The sequence below is a fragment of the Acanthochromis polyacanthus genome, chromosome 17 (assembly GCF_021347895.1).
Source record: "Acanthochromis polyacanthus isolate Apoly-LR-REF ecotype Palm Island chromosome 17, KAUST_Apoly_ChrSc, whole genome shotgun sequence".
Lineage (NCBI taxonomy): Eukaryota > Metazoa > Chordata > Actinopteri > Pomacentridae > Acanthochromis > Acanthochromis polyacanthus.
Window position 1 is genome coordinate 7,960,103 of NC_067129.1, and position 16,278 is coordinate 7,976,380.

Sequence of the window (16,278 nt, forward strand, 5' to 3'; positions counted from 1 at the left end):
CAGTGCTGGATATAACTACACCATGAGGACAAAAGAAAGCTCCAAGCAACTCTGTGAAAATTATTTTTTCCAGAATTTCCTTTAAAACTGAGTGACTGTGCAAGAAAGGCAGTAGGGAGGGAGGCCACCAAGACACTTATGACTTCTATGAGGAGTTAGAAGCTTCATCAGCTGCAATGGGAAAGACGGTTCATCCAACAACTGTTGATTGTTTTTCACCAGTCAAAGCTTTGCGGTAGAGAGGCAAAGAAAATCACTGGTGAATAAAGTTCCTGCAAAATCCTGACTACAGTTCACCAGAAGCCATGTGAGAGACTCTGAAGTCAACTGGAAGAAGGTTCTTGATCTGATAAGACCAAATTTGAGCATTTTTTGCCATCAGATAAGATGTAGATTTTTGTTGAACACTAATCACTGCATATCATCACAAACACACCATGCCCACTGTGAAGCATGGTGGTGGCAGTATTATGATGTGGGGTGCTTCTATGCACCGGGCCAACATGAACTTGGGAGAAGATTTATTTTCCTTTTTTTTTTAATTTGGCAGGAGAATGACCTGATTCATACAACCGAAGCTACTCAGAAATGGTTTAAAGACGGGGAATGTTTTCGAGTGGCTGAGTCAGAGCAATACGATGGAGAATTTATAGCTGGACTTGAGAGGGGCTGTTCGCTCACAATTCCTGTGCGAACCTGACAGAGCTTGGGCAACCTTGCAGAGAAGAATGGGGAAAATTTCATCATCCAGATGAGTAAGTCTGATTGTGATCTATCCACACAAGCACGATGCTGTAATAGCATCTAAAAGTGCATCTTCTAAATCCTGAGGGGTAAACACTTTCACAATCGCTTACTTAACCTTTTGTATTTTCAATTATTTGTTATTACCTTGAAGAAAAATGTTCTCACTTTCACATTTCAAGACTGTTGACCACAAATTACACCACTGTACAAACCAGGCTGGACTTTTTATTACCCTCGGGTATATTTTTCCAGTAGCTTTGAAGTAATTCAACAAAGAAATCTTTGTCTCTATTCTCTTGTCCCTCCCCATGTAACATTGGTCTGTTACTTTTAAAACTAATGCTACAAAGAGATTCTGGAAATTGAAATACAGACCTATTTATGAAATTTACAAGGGGGTATTCTGGACTGGGGGGGTACAACAAGGCCTTGGCCAGGACAATCTGTAAACCAGTTTAGGCTATTTTATGCACTAGGGCCAGACTATACCAAGAAATTGTTTGATGGGGGGTTAATCTGTAAACATGAAAACTCCTTTTGAAGTCACATAATCCCTGAATTTCCCCAAGTATTCCTAAAGGTGTTATCACTGCATCCTAATCAGTACATATTAATATATCTTTAGAATTAATCTCCATGTAGAAAAACTGACTTGTAGTAAAATGAAAAGGTCCTCAAGGAAAAGTTAGCACACAGAAAACATGACAAAGAACAAGTCTGTCAATTTCAAAAGGTGTTTTTATTTTCTTTCAGTACACTCGCAAGATGTCAGACTGAAGACACACTGTTCAACTTCAGAACTACACGGGGAAAAAAATCGATTTCATTAGAGATTATTTTCCCGTCAGCTTTTCAAAAACATTCACTTACAGACCTATTGCAGGTGTACTTTTCACAAATACGGTTTCCACAAACAGTAGAAACATCATGAAACATTTTCAGATCTCAAATGTGGTTGATTACAACAGCGTCTTCAAAATTCTCCGATAAATCAAAATATGGGTTTTGTTTTATTGTTCAAATATCAGTTAAACCAGAAATAAAAAAATCAAAGGACACAGCTGCATGTCCACATCTCTGGATGAATATGCAAGAAACTCAAACCTCATATTAAGAATACTGCTTGAAGATCAAAAAGACAACACATGTGCAGCTTGACACAATTACAAACAAACATTTCCATATCTGATATCATTTCTGACTAGAAATCAACTTCAACTCAGTCCTAAAAGTCGCCGTATTAGACAGGCCTGCTCAGCAGAAATCAAAACAAACAAAGGAGATATTTAAGTGCAAAGTATCTCTTACTGAGGCCAGAACAGAACAGACGAGCTCATCACCGTATCAGTAAAAAGTCGGAGACATCCTCCTAGTACCTTTCCTTTGCCTCTCAAATTCAAATTCAGCTCCTAAGTATTATTTTATTTTGAAATGTTACATATACTTTTTGATAAAGTACACGTTTTTCATAAATACACTGCTCACAAAAATGTTTAGACCTGACAAAATATTAGTGTTATTTTCTATAAAGCACAATATTTTAGTTTGCACTCTTCTGGGTTCCCCACCGTTAAATGCACAGATAGTTACACCACAGGCAGTCATCTCATGGCCTATTTATACTGGGAGCACTGGGAATATTCAACATTTAAAGGTTTCATGTCATATAAAAACCAAAAAGATGTCTTACTGCACATTAGCAAATCAAAATATGTACAAATCTACATTGAAGTAATCGAGTTTCTCAATAGGCACTTTAATTCAAAACAGTTCAGCCAGCCCTCAGTTATCTTTGATGACAAACATCACAAAGATGCGGCAGTTACTTTGTTTTTGTTTTTTAAGAAAGAAGATTCAACCAGATGGTGGCAGAAAACCTGGAAACAAACATTAGCCCTAATAATCACATTTGGCCAGATCAGCCACACACACACACACACACACACACACACACACACACACACACACACACACACACACACACACACACACACACACACACACACACACACACACTCACTCACACACTCTTGCTATCATTGTGGGGACATACCATTGACTCCCATTCATATCTAACCCTTACCCTAACCTTAACTCTAACCAAAACAATGGCTAACCCTAAAGAAACATTTTTGCACTTTTACTTTTTTCAGTAACAACAACATGGCCAAGAAAACACTGTTTAAACTTGTGGGGACCAAAATGAGGTCCCCACAAGTGACACAGTTTTCGGTTTTCCTACAGTTGTGGAGACATTTGGTCCCCACAATATAGCAAAAACATGGGCACACACACACACACACACACACACACACACACACACACACACACACACACACAGAGTTACTGTAAAACACACATAGGGAAGCTCTAGTTTCCAACTGTAAAGTAGAAGCATCTGCTACAGTACGGGAAGGAGATATTTTTTTTTAACATGCATACAAACTCCTGGAATGAATATCCGCCTCCCCTGTGACTTCCTTACTGTACAATGTACCTCACGGGAAAAGTCGTAGTGCTTTGTTTTTGTTTTTAAAAAGAAAACAACAGCCTTTCACCACCGTGCAGTCATAAACGCCACACCACACAACAATAAATAAATAATAAATAAACTACATAAATCATCGAATAAATAAATTGGTTTTTGTTAAATAAATAAATCAATGAGTAAAACGACTGCAGAAGAGTCGGGCAGCGCTCAAAATCAGTGTGAAGATGCTTCCGGAAACGGCTGCAGAAGCAGTTTTTAGTGTGTTGTTCTTCAGATCTCTCAGTATTTACTGATAATCTTACAGTAGCAAGTATTTGTACGGATCCTGTCTGCCCATTTGCTCCCTAATTTGATAATCACAATACCCAGTTTTCCTCCTTGAGCATAATCTACTAATGAACTCTAAAAGAGAGGCAAACATACAGGATGGAGATTAAGATAACGAGGTCAAGTCAAACAATCTTTGTTAGTGAAGTTAGTAATGCAATGGTAGTGTAAATGCTTTTAAACGGCGCTGAATGTTCCAGATTTCAGGGTGATTGTGAAGGAAGCTGGACAAATAAAGAAAGTGTCACCAGTAGGACCTCCACCACCACAGACAGAGACAGGTAAACTGCATATACAGCTGTTTCATGGGTCGACCCACACACCTAGAAGGAGCTGGGGCTTTTAAAGAGCACTGGCATATCACCACAGTAGTACAAACATAGGAGCAAAGACGACAGCCCCATTCTTAGCCTCCTTAGTAGTGGCTAAATGTGCATCTCATATGATTTGAAGTAGCCTATAAACTTGAGATGGTCTTGATTTGAAGTTCCTTAACTTGCATGTAGTGCATTATTCACATTCAAAATCCACCTAAATGTGGAGGTAAATCAATCACATCTCAAGTTTGTAAAAGCTGAAACAATTTTAAAACAGCATGTTGGACAGAGAAGTGGTCCTGTCAACATGAGACGTAAATAGGACTCGTACCTTAAAAGCAGTTTGTTCAAAAATCCAAACACGTTAACTTAAAAGATTCATTTTGCTGTGAAATCAACTGGGATCATGTGTGATTTTTGAACATGAGAGCAACAAACCGCATCTCCTGACAGTGCAAATCTCTCTCACAGTCTGTGCCTGCGAGGTTCGGAGCGTGGTGGGGATGGAGGCGGCGGCAGGGTGACGGTGGTCGGGGGCTCCACGGGGTCGTCCATGGGCAGGACCAGGCGTGTGCCCCGGATCGGCACTTCATGCTCCGCTGTGGCGAGCTCGTGATCCAGACCCTCGTCGAACGGGCCGCCCCCGGTGCTGGCGGCGGAGGACCGCTTGGGGTTGATGGTACGCGATCCGGACGCGTCAGTGCTGACGGTGACGTCGGCGTACATGGAGCTCACGCTGGCATCGTTCAGGATGAAGTCAGAGTCGTCGTCGTGGAGCTGGCCTTCGTTCTGGTGAGTAGAGAGAAGAAATAAGAAAAGCATGCAAATAAAAGATAATGATAAATCAAATTACAGGAGAAGGGAAAAAAAGAACTGCAAAGAAAGTGCCACTTTGAAGAAAGAGCAGTCCAAATGGAAAGGGAGCCCCACCACAAACACACACTTTGCTTTTTCAGTGCATGAACTACCACTGGACGACAAAATCAAAAGCATTAATTGTGTTTTGAGGTGTATTTTTTAAAAACAAGTGCATAATAATTAAGGTAAGACTTGGCAAGAAAATACAAAAATGTCAGTCTCAAGAGTTGCATAATATCAGTAAATATCAAAGTAAAGAAGTCACTGATTGGGCTTTTAATAAAGTGACATTTTAATAAATAACGTCCAAACCTCATACGCCTGTGGGCTGGTAAGGCATCGAGCCAGAGGTCCACAACAAGCAGGCAGGGTAGCAGTGAGAGGAGGACCACTGTGGGTCAGCAGGGGTTTCAGGTAGCTGGTGAACAAGCGTCTGTCAAGGACTAAACCACTGGAACGCGCTTACTTTCAGTTACTTGATTAGTCTGTAGTCAAATCTCACCAGAACAATTTTGAGTCAACAGGGATTTCCCCCCACAACACCTGGACGAATACTATGTTTGATGAAAAATATTATGTGAACTTTTCCAGTATCTTTTCATGAAACTTAACTACATTGACTAAAGAGTACAAAAAACTGAAAAAAACACCTGTGTTAAATATGACATAAATATAAAACACGATTTTTTAAAAAAGGACTGTGCTCTATCTGTAAACCTCCTGTACAGAAACACAGCATTGTCTGGTTTGTAAACAGCACCCTCTTGTGTTTAAAATTGATCTCAGCATCTCCTCTTCTAAAGACATGATGTCAGAATGAGCTCCAAGGATACTTGTGGTCAAAGTTATACCAGATCCTGAAGGGCCAGGCGCTCTCGTGTTTAGTGTTCCTCCGCTGAGACCCGTCCAATACGGTTGAACTCTGTCCAACAAGAGATGGCCAATGAGTTACTGTGCATTTCAATTTTTGCATTAGGTAAGGCAAATTAATAAGGCACTTGAAAACTACACATGATCAAACTAAAAATAAGACATTTCAACCACTTACAGAGTGTTCTTGATCAGAGTCCACTCCCACCCTAAAACAGAAAAGGCAACAACAGTTAGAGAAGTCCTGCAGAAGCGATGCAACGTGCACATACAGAGAGATAAATGCATATAAACCGATGTATAGTCTTACGGTATGCTCATAAAGGACAGCATGGGCATGGTGCCACCTCCACAGATCCAGACAGTGAAGAAAACAATGAGGAGGGTGGTTGAAAACATCATCTGACGGGCGTAAGTCGCCGTGTCTCGAATAGAAAGAGCAAAGGTCATCGCCCCACGCAGACCTGGAGGACACAGAAGATGATGCATTGAAAAGCAGAATTTGGTTTAATTCAGTGTTACATCTTCTAATTTTATGGAAACAAAACCATTAGTGTGTGCGTTTTAAAAATAATCTAGAGAAAAAAACAACAAATATGGTACTGAGATTGATGCAGCGTACATTTTATCCATTCATCATTAACCCAAGAAAAAACCCTAAACGTGTTCAGCTGAACTTAATGTTGTTGTTGGTTTAACCATTTCCAGACTACTGCAGGTATTTCTTGCAAAGTTCATGCACAGTCTGCTGATCTGGGTGCTTTTTTCCGCTCTTGTTTTCGGTAGATGTCAAAACTCTAGTCAGTTTTTTTTAAACACATTAAAGAATGATTAACATTTTCTGCATGACTGCAGGTGGAGAACTGACACAAAGAAGCAACAGTGTTCAGAAACATTTCGTTGATTTCTATTATTAGCCTCTTTAAGCAGTAAATTTCAGCTGACGTGCGGGCTGTTATTCATAGCAATACTGCATCTGAGAAGGAGTGCTGTTTGGTCTGCAAGGACACCGTTGCTGCACATTATCTGGGCTGGAGCCTTTTTTTAAACTCCAGGAGCCGCTCAATTCTCCTGATGGTTTATTTTAATGGAACCAGGTCTTGGGTTTGTGCCTGAGCGCTCTGCTGTGTACCTGCAAACATCATAACGTGCTGAAAGTTGGATCCGATCTTGTTCTTGCGGCCCAGGTTGAGGAGGAAGGACAGCGGGTAGATGTTCGCAGCCCTGCCAATAAATACAGCCACCTACGCAACACCGAAAGGTTAAGGAGGCAAAACAGTTCAATAATAATGATAAACCAGTGCAGGCAGACAGGAATGGAAAGTAATGGTGGGTACGTGGCAGCTCGGAAACTCCATCTCATGGCTGACTAATCTGTCTTTTAAAGGTGTTCTCAGTTTCTATTCTCTTGTACTGTTGTTACTGGATACTGAATACATTTTCAGTCGTTAATACTGATGCTGGCAGTAGCATATGTAGTACTAGTATCAGGATATGATTGTATTTTTAAAAATATACCAGTATTTTTAATTGATGGGGTAAGAAAACCTGTTACCTGTTACTGAAAACAGACTGTTGAAACACATACATGTTTAAGAATCTAGACAAACAACAGGTTATATGCAGCAAAACACCTCATCACGAAGCCAGTCGTCTCCAGATACACCAGAAAGGCTTTGATTTGTTGGTGTATGCATTAACACAGATCAAAGTAAAGGATACAAAGGCTCCAATGATGAACAAAGGGTTGAAAACGTGTGACTGGAAGGAGAAGAGCGTCAGGCCCATGTAGGAGAAGATGAAGTTCTCTGCCAGGAAGTTCAGCAGCTCAAACAGCTGATCAGGAACAGAAAAGCAAACTGTCGTCATTCCTTGTTTGTACAGTTCCTGCTATTTTATACTGTTAATTTAAGCATTTGAAAACTTTTGGTGATAGGATAAAATCATAATGAGAAACCAGAATTCAGACAAGGCTATATTTAAATAAAGTCACCAACAGTGAGCCGTATTTGTAGTTCCTTTTAAATTTAAAAAGATCCATACACAGAAGAAAATAAATCATTTTTTGTCCCAGAAGATGGTAAACACTGACAAAAATGTGTGTTTACCATACAGTCATACTCAGGTTAGACCATAAATATTTGTAAAGTTATAAGTTTTCTGTTCTTCAAGCTCTTCAGACAACCAATTTATAATGGAAAAAAAGGATGCTACTTTAAAAGGGCCAGCTTTCACTTGAGTAGGTTTACACCACAATATACTCATGTGGCCCTACGTGTAGAGGAAAATGAATTTAGATTTTTTTTAAATGAAAAAGAACTGCTGATACACATTAGTAGAAACTCTTAATATTAAATATTTGTGAACAATCCTATTCATCCAATGACTTCCTTACGTTTTTGACTCACATCGCCGTGCTTTGTATCGTCCCTCCTTGGCCTTCACTGAAGCCAACTTTTCTATCTTGCATCTTGAGGGGTGGTTGTGTTTTCATCCTGCTGCTTCTGTCAGCCGTGAAGTCTTTATTCTTTTTCTTTGTTTCTACTAACTGCCTTTTTCTTTTTGAATCTTACCAGGGGTTTGCACTCTGAGGTTCAGATGGTAAAGTCTTTTAACTATTGATAAGTGAACATAAACACCTACATCCTGGAGATAATTCTTGCTGCAGAGTCAGAAAGAGATTTTTCGTCAACATGCAAATGATTTACCGCTTATTTAAAAGACTTGTCCTCTTTACTATAACAAGTCATTTCCTATTTTCCTTTGTGTGCCTTGTTTTTGTAAACAACTTTTGACTCTGTCAAACTGTCTGTTTTATAGCTCTCTGTTTCTATTATTTGAGCCTAGTTATGATCATTACTTGTATAGCTGGTCACCTATAACTTACACACTCTTCCTTAACTGATGTAAATCTACTCAAACTGAGGCAGAGACTTGGCAGTTTAATGCAGTATTATTATTTAAGTTTTAGTTTGCGAAAGCACAGAGCCTGTAGAACTAACAATGTGTAACTGTAAATATATGTACAGTTCCATCTATAAATCTATAGTTAGAGCGCATGCTAAACCAGATACACAGTCAAGTTCTGGCACCGACCGGCAGAATCCTGTAACATCTTATTTAAACTGAAAATTGTGATGACTTAATGAGTGCTCATTTTGCCTGCATCTGCTCTCAGTTTACTCATTTCATTTTTTTGTATTATGCCTAAAATCTTCAAAATACACTTCCTACTAACTTCTAAACAAGACTTGAACCGTATGAGCAGATGTCCTGAGTGTAGCTGAGAGCACATTGTGCTTCCTGATAGAGCAACATCTTTCGCATGTATATTATCTTAACAAAAAGTCATTTCAGATCAGTTTATCACAGTTTTTTCTTGGAGTTATGACAGAGACGTGTATCTTTCACTTCAATCTTGCTGTTGCTGCTGAAGCAGATGACCACAAGTTTCTTGTCATTCAGATCCTACGTAAGCTACTACAAAACACTGTGTTGAACTAACAGCACAAATTATCAAGCGCAATCATGAAATAATATGTGAAAAAAGATCACATATTAGCTGTGAGTTATTCTCCATGTGCCTCCTGTAGCTGGTGTTCTTAAAAGACCTCTATGTTCCACTGCACTCAGATAAAGCAGATCTGTGTTTGTGGGATCTGCAGTCATCAGGTCTATCATCTCTCTGCTTCACAGTATAAATGATATCTGATTGAAGGTTTCTCAGAACTTCCTGCAACTCATCAAAAATATAAATCCGGGTTGCATAGATGTATTGAAACGTCCTCTCTTCTACGAATTTTCTTTCTCGCCATTGGTGTTGTAATTTTCTTCCTTTTTTATTTGGTAGTGTCTACAGATACGGACCCGTACCCGTAGCCTGTGGATACGGCACTTTCCCTTAGCATAAATATTAATAAGCCGTACATAAATATTAATGAGCCGGCTGATGAACACGCTTCGTGATTGGCTGGTAATCCGACGGACATAAATATTAATGAGCCGGCGACGCTGATGAAGGCGCTTCCATGATTCGAGGTGAATCTGCGGAATGAATGGCGGAACTAACAGCCAGCAAACTACAAGTATTTTTTTACCTTCAAAAGTAGCGACAGACTATTACATATTAACAACCTAAACAAAACCCTGACGTATTTTCTACGTCTGTCAACACAGACACTGCACGTCAGTCACTTTAATGTTAGCGGACTGTGTTGAATGGCTAATTTACATCACCACAAACAAATCTCACAATATCACAGTAAATCGAGTTTGTGGTTTTTTTTTAAAATTCATGCCGAATTAAAGAGCTGATTCTCACCATTCACGACTGTTTGTTTCATATTCGACATCCTTAACTTTATCTTGTAAATTAGCGTCCGAAATTAAATGGGAACATTTGAATGGAGTTCGTCAGCCGCTTCCACCACTGAACACGGTAAACTAATTAATAGGAACTGGACTTCAAACAATTTAGACACGGCGTCTAAAAGCGTAAAAACTACATTGTCTACGTAAAGTGTGAGAGGAGACGGTGTATTTTTAGTTAAATTATACAATGTTCGCCGTCAAAGTCATTCATATAAACTGCCTGTAATGTGCAGCAATAACCATCGCCAGCTCTTCAGTGACCTTAACACGTCCGTACCTCTAGTACAGATGCTACGGGTACGGGTCCGTACCTCTAGCATCAACCTTTTTATTTCTGGTCAGTGCTTAATTAATACAGAATCTAAAACATAGCTGCATTAGGATCGCTCGTTGCAGTGTCGGTCTGGACAAAATCAGCTTAAAAAGAAGTAGAAACTAAAGGATCAAGTTAAAAAAAAGAGCATTGTACCTGTTTTGTCCTGTCCTGAGATTCGGGTGAGAGATTGTTGAAGGTGTAGTGAGCCTGAGTGATTCCACAGAACAGCACAGCTACCACACCTGAAAATACACGCAGATTCACTTCCCATCAGTAAAACACATTAAAATAGACTCCAAAGGTTAAAATGTCCAAAATGTCAATATTTTACCAGAAAATAGCTAATGACTGAAATGTCATTAAATGAAGTGCATATTTTACTAAAAATCAACCACAAAGTTACAGTTTGTGCTGTTCAAACTGCATCTGTGAGTGGCAGATGCAGGTTACCTGTGAACCCGCAGGCCTCAGCCAACAGAAAGGTGCTCCAGGACATCAGGAAAAAGAGAGCCGTCTCCAGCAAGGGGAAGTCTCTCAGCTTAGTAAACTTGGTCACGTGAGGAAAAACCGAAAGTCAAGGAGCAAAACAAGAGGCACATTCAGCCAACCAATCTACAATTCAAGTGCCAACAGAAACAAGCTGTGGTAAAATGTGACCATCAAAATAGAGGTGGATAAAAGTTCAGGCCACAATTTTTAAACAGTAAAAGTAGTCTGACTGTTTTGAACCCTGTGTTGTTATCCTGCTCCTCCTACTCACACCTGTAAATATAAATACAGACATTATGTAATGACAAGCAGCAGGTGAGAGGATATGAATGCAGTCATGACTCCGGTAGCCACTCCAAGAGCAAAAGATCCACTGAAGACGCCCAGGAAGATGCCAAAAGATTTCAACATGGCCATGGCTTCGAAACTGTGGCTGTTGTCACCTGCAGGCTGGTACGCCACAATGGAGCTGAAGGGAAGAGAGAGTGGATGTGAGTAAAGATACTTACATGTAAAAAGGAAATAGGCACTAAGAACCCAGGAAGGGAAAGCAGTCAAACACATGCTCACGCAAAAGCAGAAAGATTTTAAAGATAAAATCAGGCATCAACCCAAATCCAAGATAAGCCAGGTGCTAGAGGAAGTCTAGTGACTTTAAAAACAGTCACAAAGACGTAACAGATGGAGCGGTGTTGGTTATATGTCTTGCATGCTGAATTCTAACTGCATCTTTCAAGCCCATTTGCTTAATATTCAACAGTAATAAGCCTTTATGACCAAAATCTTAATAAAAATGACACATTTTATGGTCATTTGCAGGATCTACAGAACATAAAGACAAATTAAAATGACACAAAGAATGGATATGAAAGGGCTGCAGTGACTGGGGGTGTAGGGAAGGACAATGATCGTCCAATCAGCTGGTGGTTTGAGTCTACATTCTAAATAAAAACATCTGCATCGCATCAGCTGAGAGGTTCTAAAACTACAAACAGCGGCAATCCACCCAACCGAGGAGTCAATGTGTGGTTTTCTCCCAGCCATTCCTCCACCCCCTCGGGCCAGATTGGTTCATCATCTCCCGTGGAGCGCACAGCCCCCTGCCTACTCTGCTTTTCCAAGCGTAGGAGAACACTGCATACATACGTACAGGCAGGTGATGAATGACACAGACGGATGGAGAAAGGCAAGCAGTGAAATGACAAGGATTGATGTTAGTAGTGATTAATGTCCAGTCATGTGCAATGTACAACACAAAAAGCTGAGTTTGCCACAATTAAGCCCATCACAGTGCGGGTCATTAGCTTAGAACTGCAAATTACACCAATTTCAAGAGTTAGAGGCTGCTGTAATTGCTTTATTTATCCGTCAAAAGATCCCTTCCTGATGCAATTCCAATTTAAGAGATGAAGAATTAAATCTACAGTCCTTAAGGTTTAACTTGAACTAATGTAAAGCGTCACCAGAGTCAAAGGTATCTGCTAAAATGAGTCTTTTTGATTTCAAAATCCCCTGTTTTTTTCTATTATTTCACAGTAATTTAGTCAATAAACAATATTTAGGAAAACCAAAAGCTGAATTTTGCACTAAAAAAATAAGCAGCTTTGAAAAAACACCCAGCTGATTTGTCTAACTTTGACTGCTTGTAGTCTTAGGTGAGTTTCCTCAACTGAAGAATGCATTTTTGCATGAAGCCAGGTCTGTGATCTTTATCCCCATCACTTCTGCTTAACACAGGAAGGCCTCTCTTTGCTGCTTGTATGAACATAGTGCAAGATTACAGCAACTAATAACTCCTAAAAAGGGCGTATGTTTTGAGATAGGCTTGAAAAACAGTGACCTTATCCCTCAACATGAGCTGCTGTTAACTTGATGAAAAAAACAGCATAAAACTGTCGCTAAATAGACTCTGTAAAGGTAAGCGTCTGCACCATGTAGTCGATACTTACGAGGAGAGAACGATGGCCACAGCATCGTTGAGGACACTCTCCCCAAACAGTAAAGCGTACAGGTCAACGTCTACTTTTAGTTCATTGAAGATAGCCAGCACTGTCACTGAGACACACAGGAGGAAAAAACACTTAAGAGCAGAGGACAAACACACACTGTAAAGCAGGACAGGAGCACAGAAAGTCCTCAAACAGACTGTCTAATAACTCGAATGCTCTTAATAACTATTCTTACAGGCAGAAGTGAAAATCAAAACCCTATCTTCTTGTCTGTTAATGGATATAGGTGCTGGAAGCTAATGTGCCACTACCTACCGGGGTCTGTTGCTGAAACGATGGCCCCAAAGAAGAGGCAGTCGGTGAAGTAAAAATCTCCCCCAAGCTGGCCCACAACTTTCATGAAGGACACAAAGCCGTACATGATCAGCCTGGGAGGAAAGAGGGACGTGCACATATCACGTAAGACAGTGGAAACACTTGGGATATTCAACAAACTGTATTATTTATTTACTTTAATTGGGACTCAAGGAAGAAATGACCAGCTGACTTACCCAATAACAAAGCAGGATATGACTGTTCCCATGAAAGCATAGGCCAGGATGGAGCCAATGTTTCTAAAGAAATGCCTCTGAGAAAGACAAAGGCGCAGGTTTATTAAACACAACAATCAGAATCATAAAAAAGATTACATCAGCATATTTTTAAAAAATCACATGCATAATAATGAAACCTCTCTCTGCCCAGGACAGAAATCTTTCTCCACACATTAACCTCTTTTTTTAATTAACCCTCGTGTCGTCCTGCGGCTCAGAATTGACCCATTTTAAAGTTTGAAAATGTGGGAAAAAAAGTCTATTTTCACAGTGAACCTTCTGATATCTACATTGTCAACATTTTTGGGAAATTTTTGAACATTTTTAGTAGGAAAAAAGAAATCAACCAAAATCCAGCGAAATTCACTATATTTTGGTTGATTTTTTTTCTGTGAATGTTCTTAAAGAAAATATTAGAAGTTTTACTGTTATATATGTGATCATTTTAGATACTTTTAAGATTTTTTGGAAGATTTTTAATCATTTTTTAAAATATTTACAAGAATTTTCTTGCCAAATTTGGGGGATAAAACTTTTGAGGGAAACTTTTAAGGAATTATTGGAATTTTCTTCTTGAAGGTTTTGCAAATTTTCAGAAATTTGGGGAATTTTTGGGGGGAATTTTTGGATTTTTTTTTTCAGACAAGAAAATGAAGACAACAGGAGGGTAACTATTATGTAATTTATATAAACTCAACATTTGTGAAAATGTATCTTAATCTAAGTTTGACCATCTTACCCTTTTCAGACTGTAACCCGCATGGAAGATGATGGGAGGCAGCAAAATGTTGAAAAACACCTCAGGGTCAAAGGTTACCTGAAGACAGCAGTAAGTCAGTTTTCTACAAGTTGTGAATTACCCACTTCTTGAACTTGACACACCTTTCGAACTATCTTTACACTCTAGAGAAAGTTTACAAGATGTGCAAAGCATACAGTCACACAGGCAAAACAACTGTATTTAATCACAGAATTTGACAGAAAAATAATTGACTTATCAAAGTAAAAGACATATTTTGGGGGGTGCATCAAAAACAACCCCTTCCACGCTCCACTCAGCCTCCCGTCCGTCCGTGTCCTTGCCTTTCTTAGCATCTCGTCGTCCTGTACTTGGTGACCTTTGCCGCGGCTGACCTCCCCCTTCAGCGTGTACTCGTAGAAGCGTCCTGAGACGTTGACCAGCAGAGTAGCAGGGCTGGCGTTGACGGCGCAGCTGAGGATTACGTCGCTCATGCTTTGGGGCACATGGACGCCGAACCGCAGGATCACTCCCACCAACAGGCCTTTAGGGAGGAGAAGAAAAGACAGGGAGTGAAGCCAAAGAAGGCAGGCAAGGATTTGAGGTAACTGTCCGTTGTGCAGGGATTTAGGGTGTTTCTGTTTAAAACAATGGAATCATTTGTGTGTGATATATATTTTAATTAGACAGAGACCTTAAAGGAAATAAATAATAACTGGAGCATATTCGTTTTATTAAAAGGATCCTTGTTTTTTCATGCATTGGTCTGTTTTGAGATTTTGGGATATTTTGCTTCTTTAACATGTCTTCTTTCAAACTACTGAAAAGTAAACAATACGCTTTTGGTGATTGGTTATTTTACAGCACTTTGCATATTTACCTTTATAGATTTCAGTTATAATACCTGTCTTTAAAGGAAGTTTACCCCATATCCTGAGCCAAAAATCTGCACTTCAGTAGCACTTACATACACAAGACTTCCTAGTTTTATAACCATCAATATTCATATTTTTTTTACTGAGGGCCTTGTTCTATCTATCTATCTATCTATTTATTATCTATTATAGAAACATTTTATTTATAAATACATGGTGATAATGGAATTTCTTCTGTCTGGGTACAGTATTTTCTTATTTGTGGAAAGATATGAAACCATTGGCTCCAATATATCAACAAAAATAAACACAAACACATTTAAAGCTGGCTTTATACAATGTTCAGATTCCTGTTGTTGAGTTTAATGCAAATCAGGGCGTTTGCATACGTAAGCATCCATTTTCAGGTAACTTGCAATACTAAATTGCTTTATGCTAATCAATCAGCTAGGGAAAAAGTGAAATCTCTACTGTCTCCTCCCTAATCAGTTGTGCCATCAGAGCATCTCACTGCACACTGTGTACTTAGCTAATTAAATTGTATTTCAACAGCGTATTTCCAAACTATTTCCATGGTACTAACATCACCTTGCACTGTATTGTGTTGTGAAGCTTGATAGAAGGAGATGATGTGAGGACCACAATGAAGATATTATTATCTAATGTATATGCTACAGGTTATTGATATTACAATAATGATGTTATTACTGTGTTGTAAATGAACACCTGTGTGCTGCCACGTGTGAAAACAACCTGTAAATGAGCTTACTGGTTCAGTTTAATGAGCTAACGGACGGCTTCATGGTTAGCTAGCATTACGAGTTAAGTTAACTGGCTGCTAGCTAACGGCACCGTCCTTACCATAGATCATAGCTAGCCCCGTTTCGTGCAGGAACCTAAACCTGCGGTGTTTGAAGAGCCATATGGTCAAAATGGTGAGCGTCAGGAGCATTATGAATATGAGCAGGTTGGCACTGTCCTGTCGGTGGCTCTCCTCAGCCATCCTCTCTGTTGCGACGTTGTCCATCGGTTCGCTTTCGCTTCGGCTCCCGACGAGCAGCAACGTGAGCAGGAAAGGCAGCAGCAGTGGCACTTTCGACGGTTTAACGCCAAGAAAGCGTCTCAGTGTAAATCCCATGGTGGCCTCGGGTGAAGCAGTTACATTTGTCGTGTATTTTCGCCTCGGTTTTGCTAAGGAAACTGCAGCTCTCGCACCAGAAATCGGCCGGAGGAGCGTAAATGACAGCTCCTTCCGCAGCCGTTATCAAAACACAGCCGCGTGTTTTCAAAATAAAAGACGCTCCATGGCTGGTTACAGTCCGAGGATGTGAAGTAT

At 39.8% G+C, this 16,278-nt stretch overlaps 1 protein-coding gene across 1 annotated transcript; it reads right to left on the bottom strand.

Annotated features, from left to right (window-relative positions):
* Positions 1 to 1,467: 1,467 nt before the first annotated feature.
* LOC110970721 (sodium/hydrogen exchanger 6-like) lies at positions 1,468 to 16,231 on the bottom strand. Its single transcript, XM_022221030.2, has 16 exons — positions 15,804 to 16,231; positions 14,412 to 14,611; positions 14,068 to 14,145; positions 13,287 to 13,363; positions 13,051 to 13,163; positions 12,736 to 12,841; positions 11,114 to 11,255; positions 10,748 to 10,853; positions 10,451 to 10,539; positions 7,333 to 7,446; positions 6,743 to 6,854; positions 5,921 to 6,074; positions 5,789 to 5,819; positions 5,574 to 5,662; positions 5,053 to 5,158; positions 1,468 to 4,671 (listed from the first exon to the last, which is right to left on the bottom strand). The coding sequence occupies exons 1-16, from the start codon at positions 16,078 to 16,080 to the stop codon at positions 4,348 to 4,350; spliced, it is 2,118 nt and encodes a 705-aa protein (XP_022076722.1). The 5' UTR covers positions 16,081 to 16,231; the 3' UTR covers positions 1,468 to 4,347.
* Positions 16,232 to 16,278: the final 47 nt, after the last annotated feature.

Excerpts from the sequence above, each read along its gene's own strand:
- LOC110970721 (XM_022221030.2), bottom strand. The coding sequence starts at position 16,080 with ATGGGATTTACACTGAGACGCTTTCTTGGCGTTAAACCGTCGAAAGTG. Across the intron at positions 10,540-10,747 it reads TGAGGCCTGCGGGTTCACAG|GTGTGGTAGCTGTGCTGTTC; the intron begins GTAACCTGCATC and ends GTGTATTTTCAG. Across the intron at positions 5,159-5,573 it reads TGGTATAACTTTGACCACAA|CTACCTGAAACCCCTGCTGA; the intron begins GTATCCTTGGAG and ends CTTGTTCACCAG.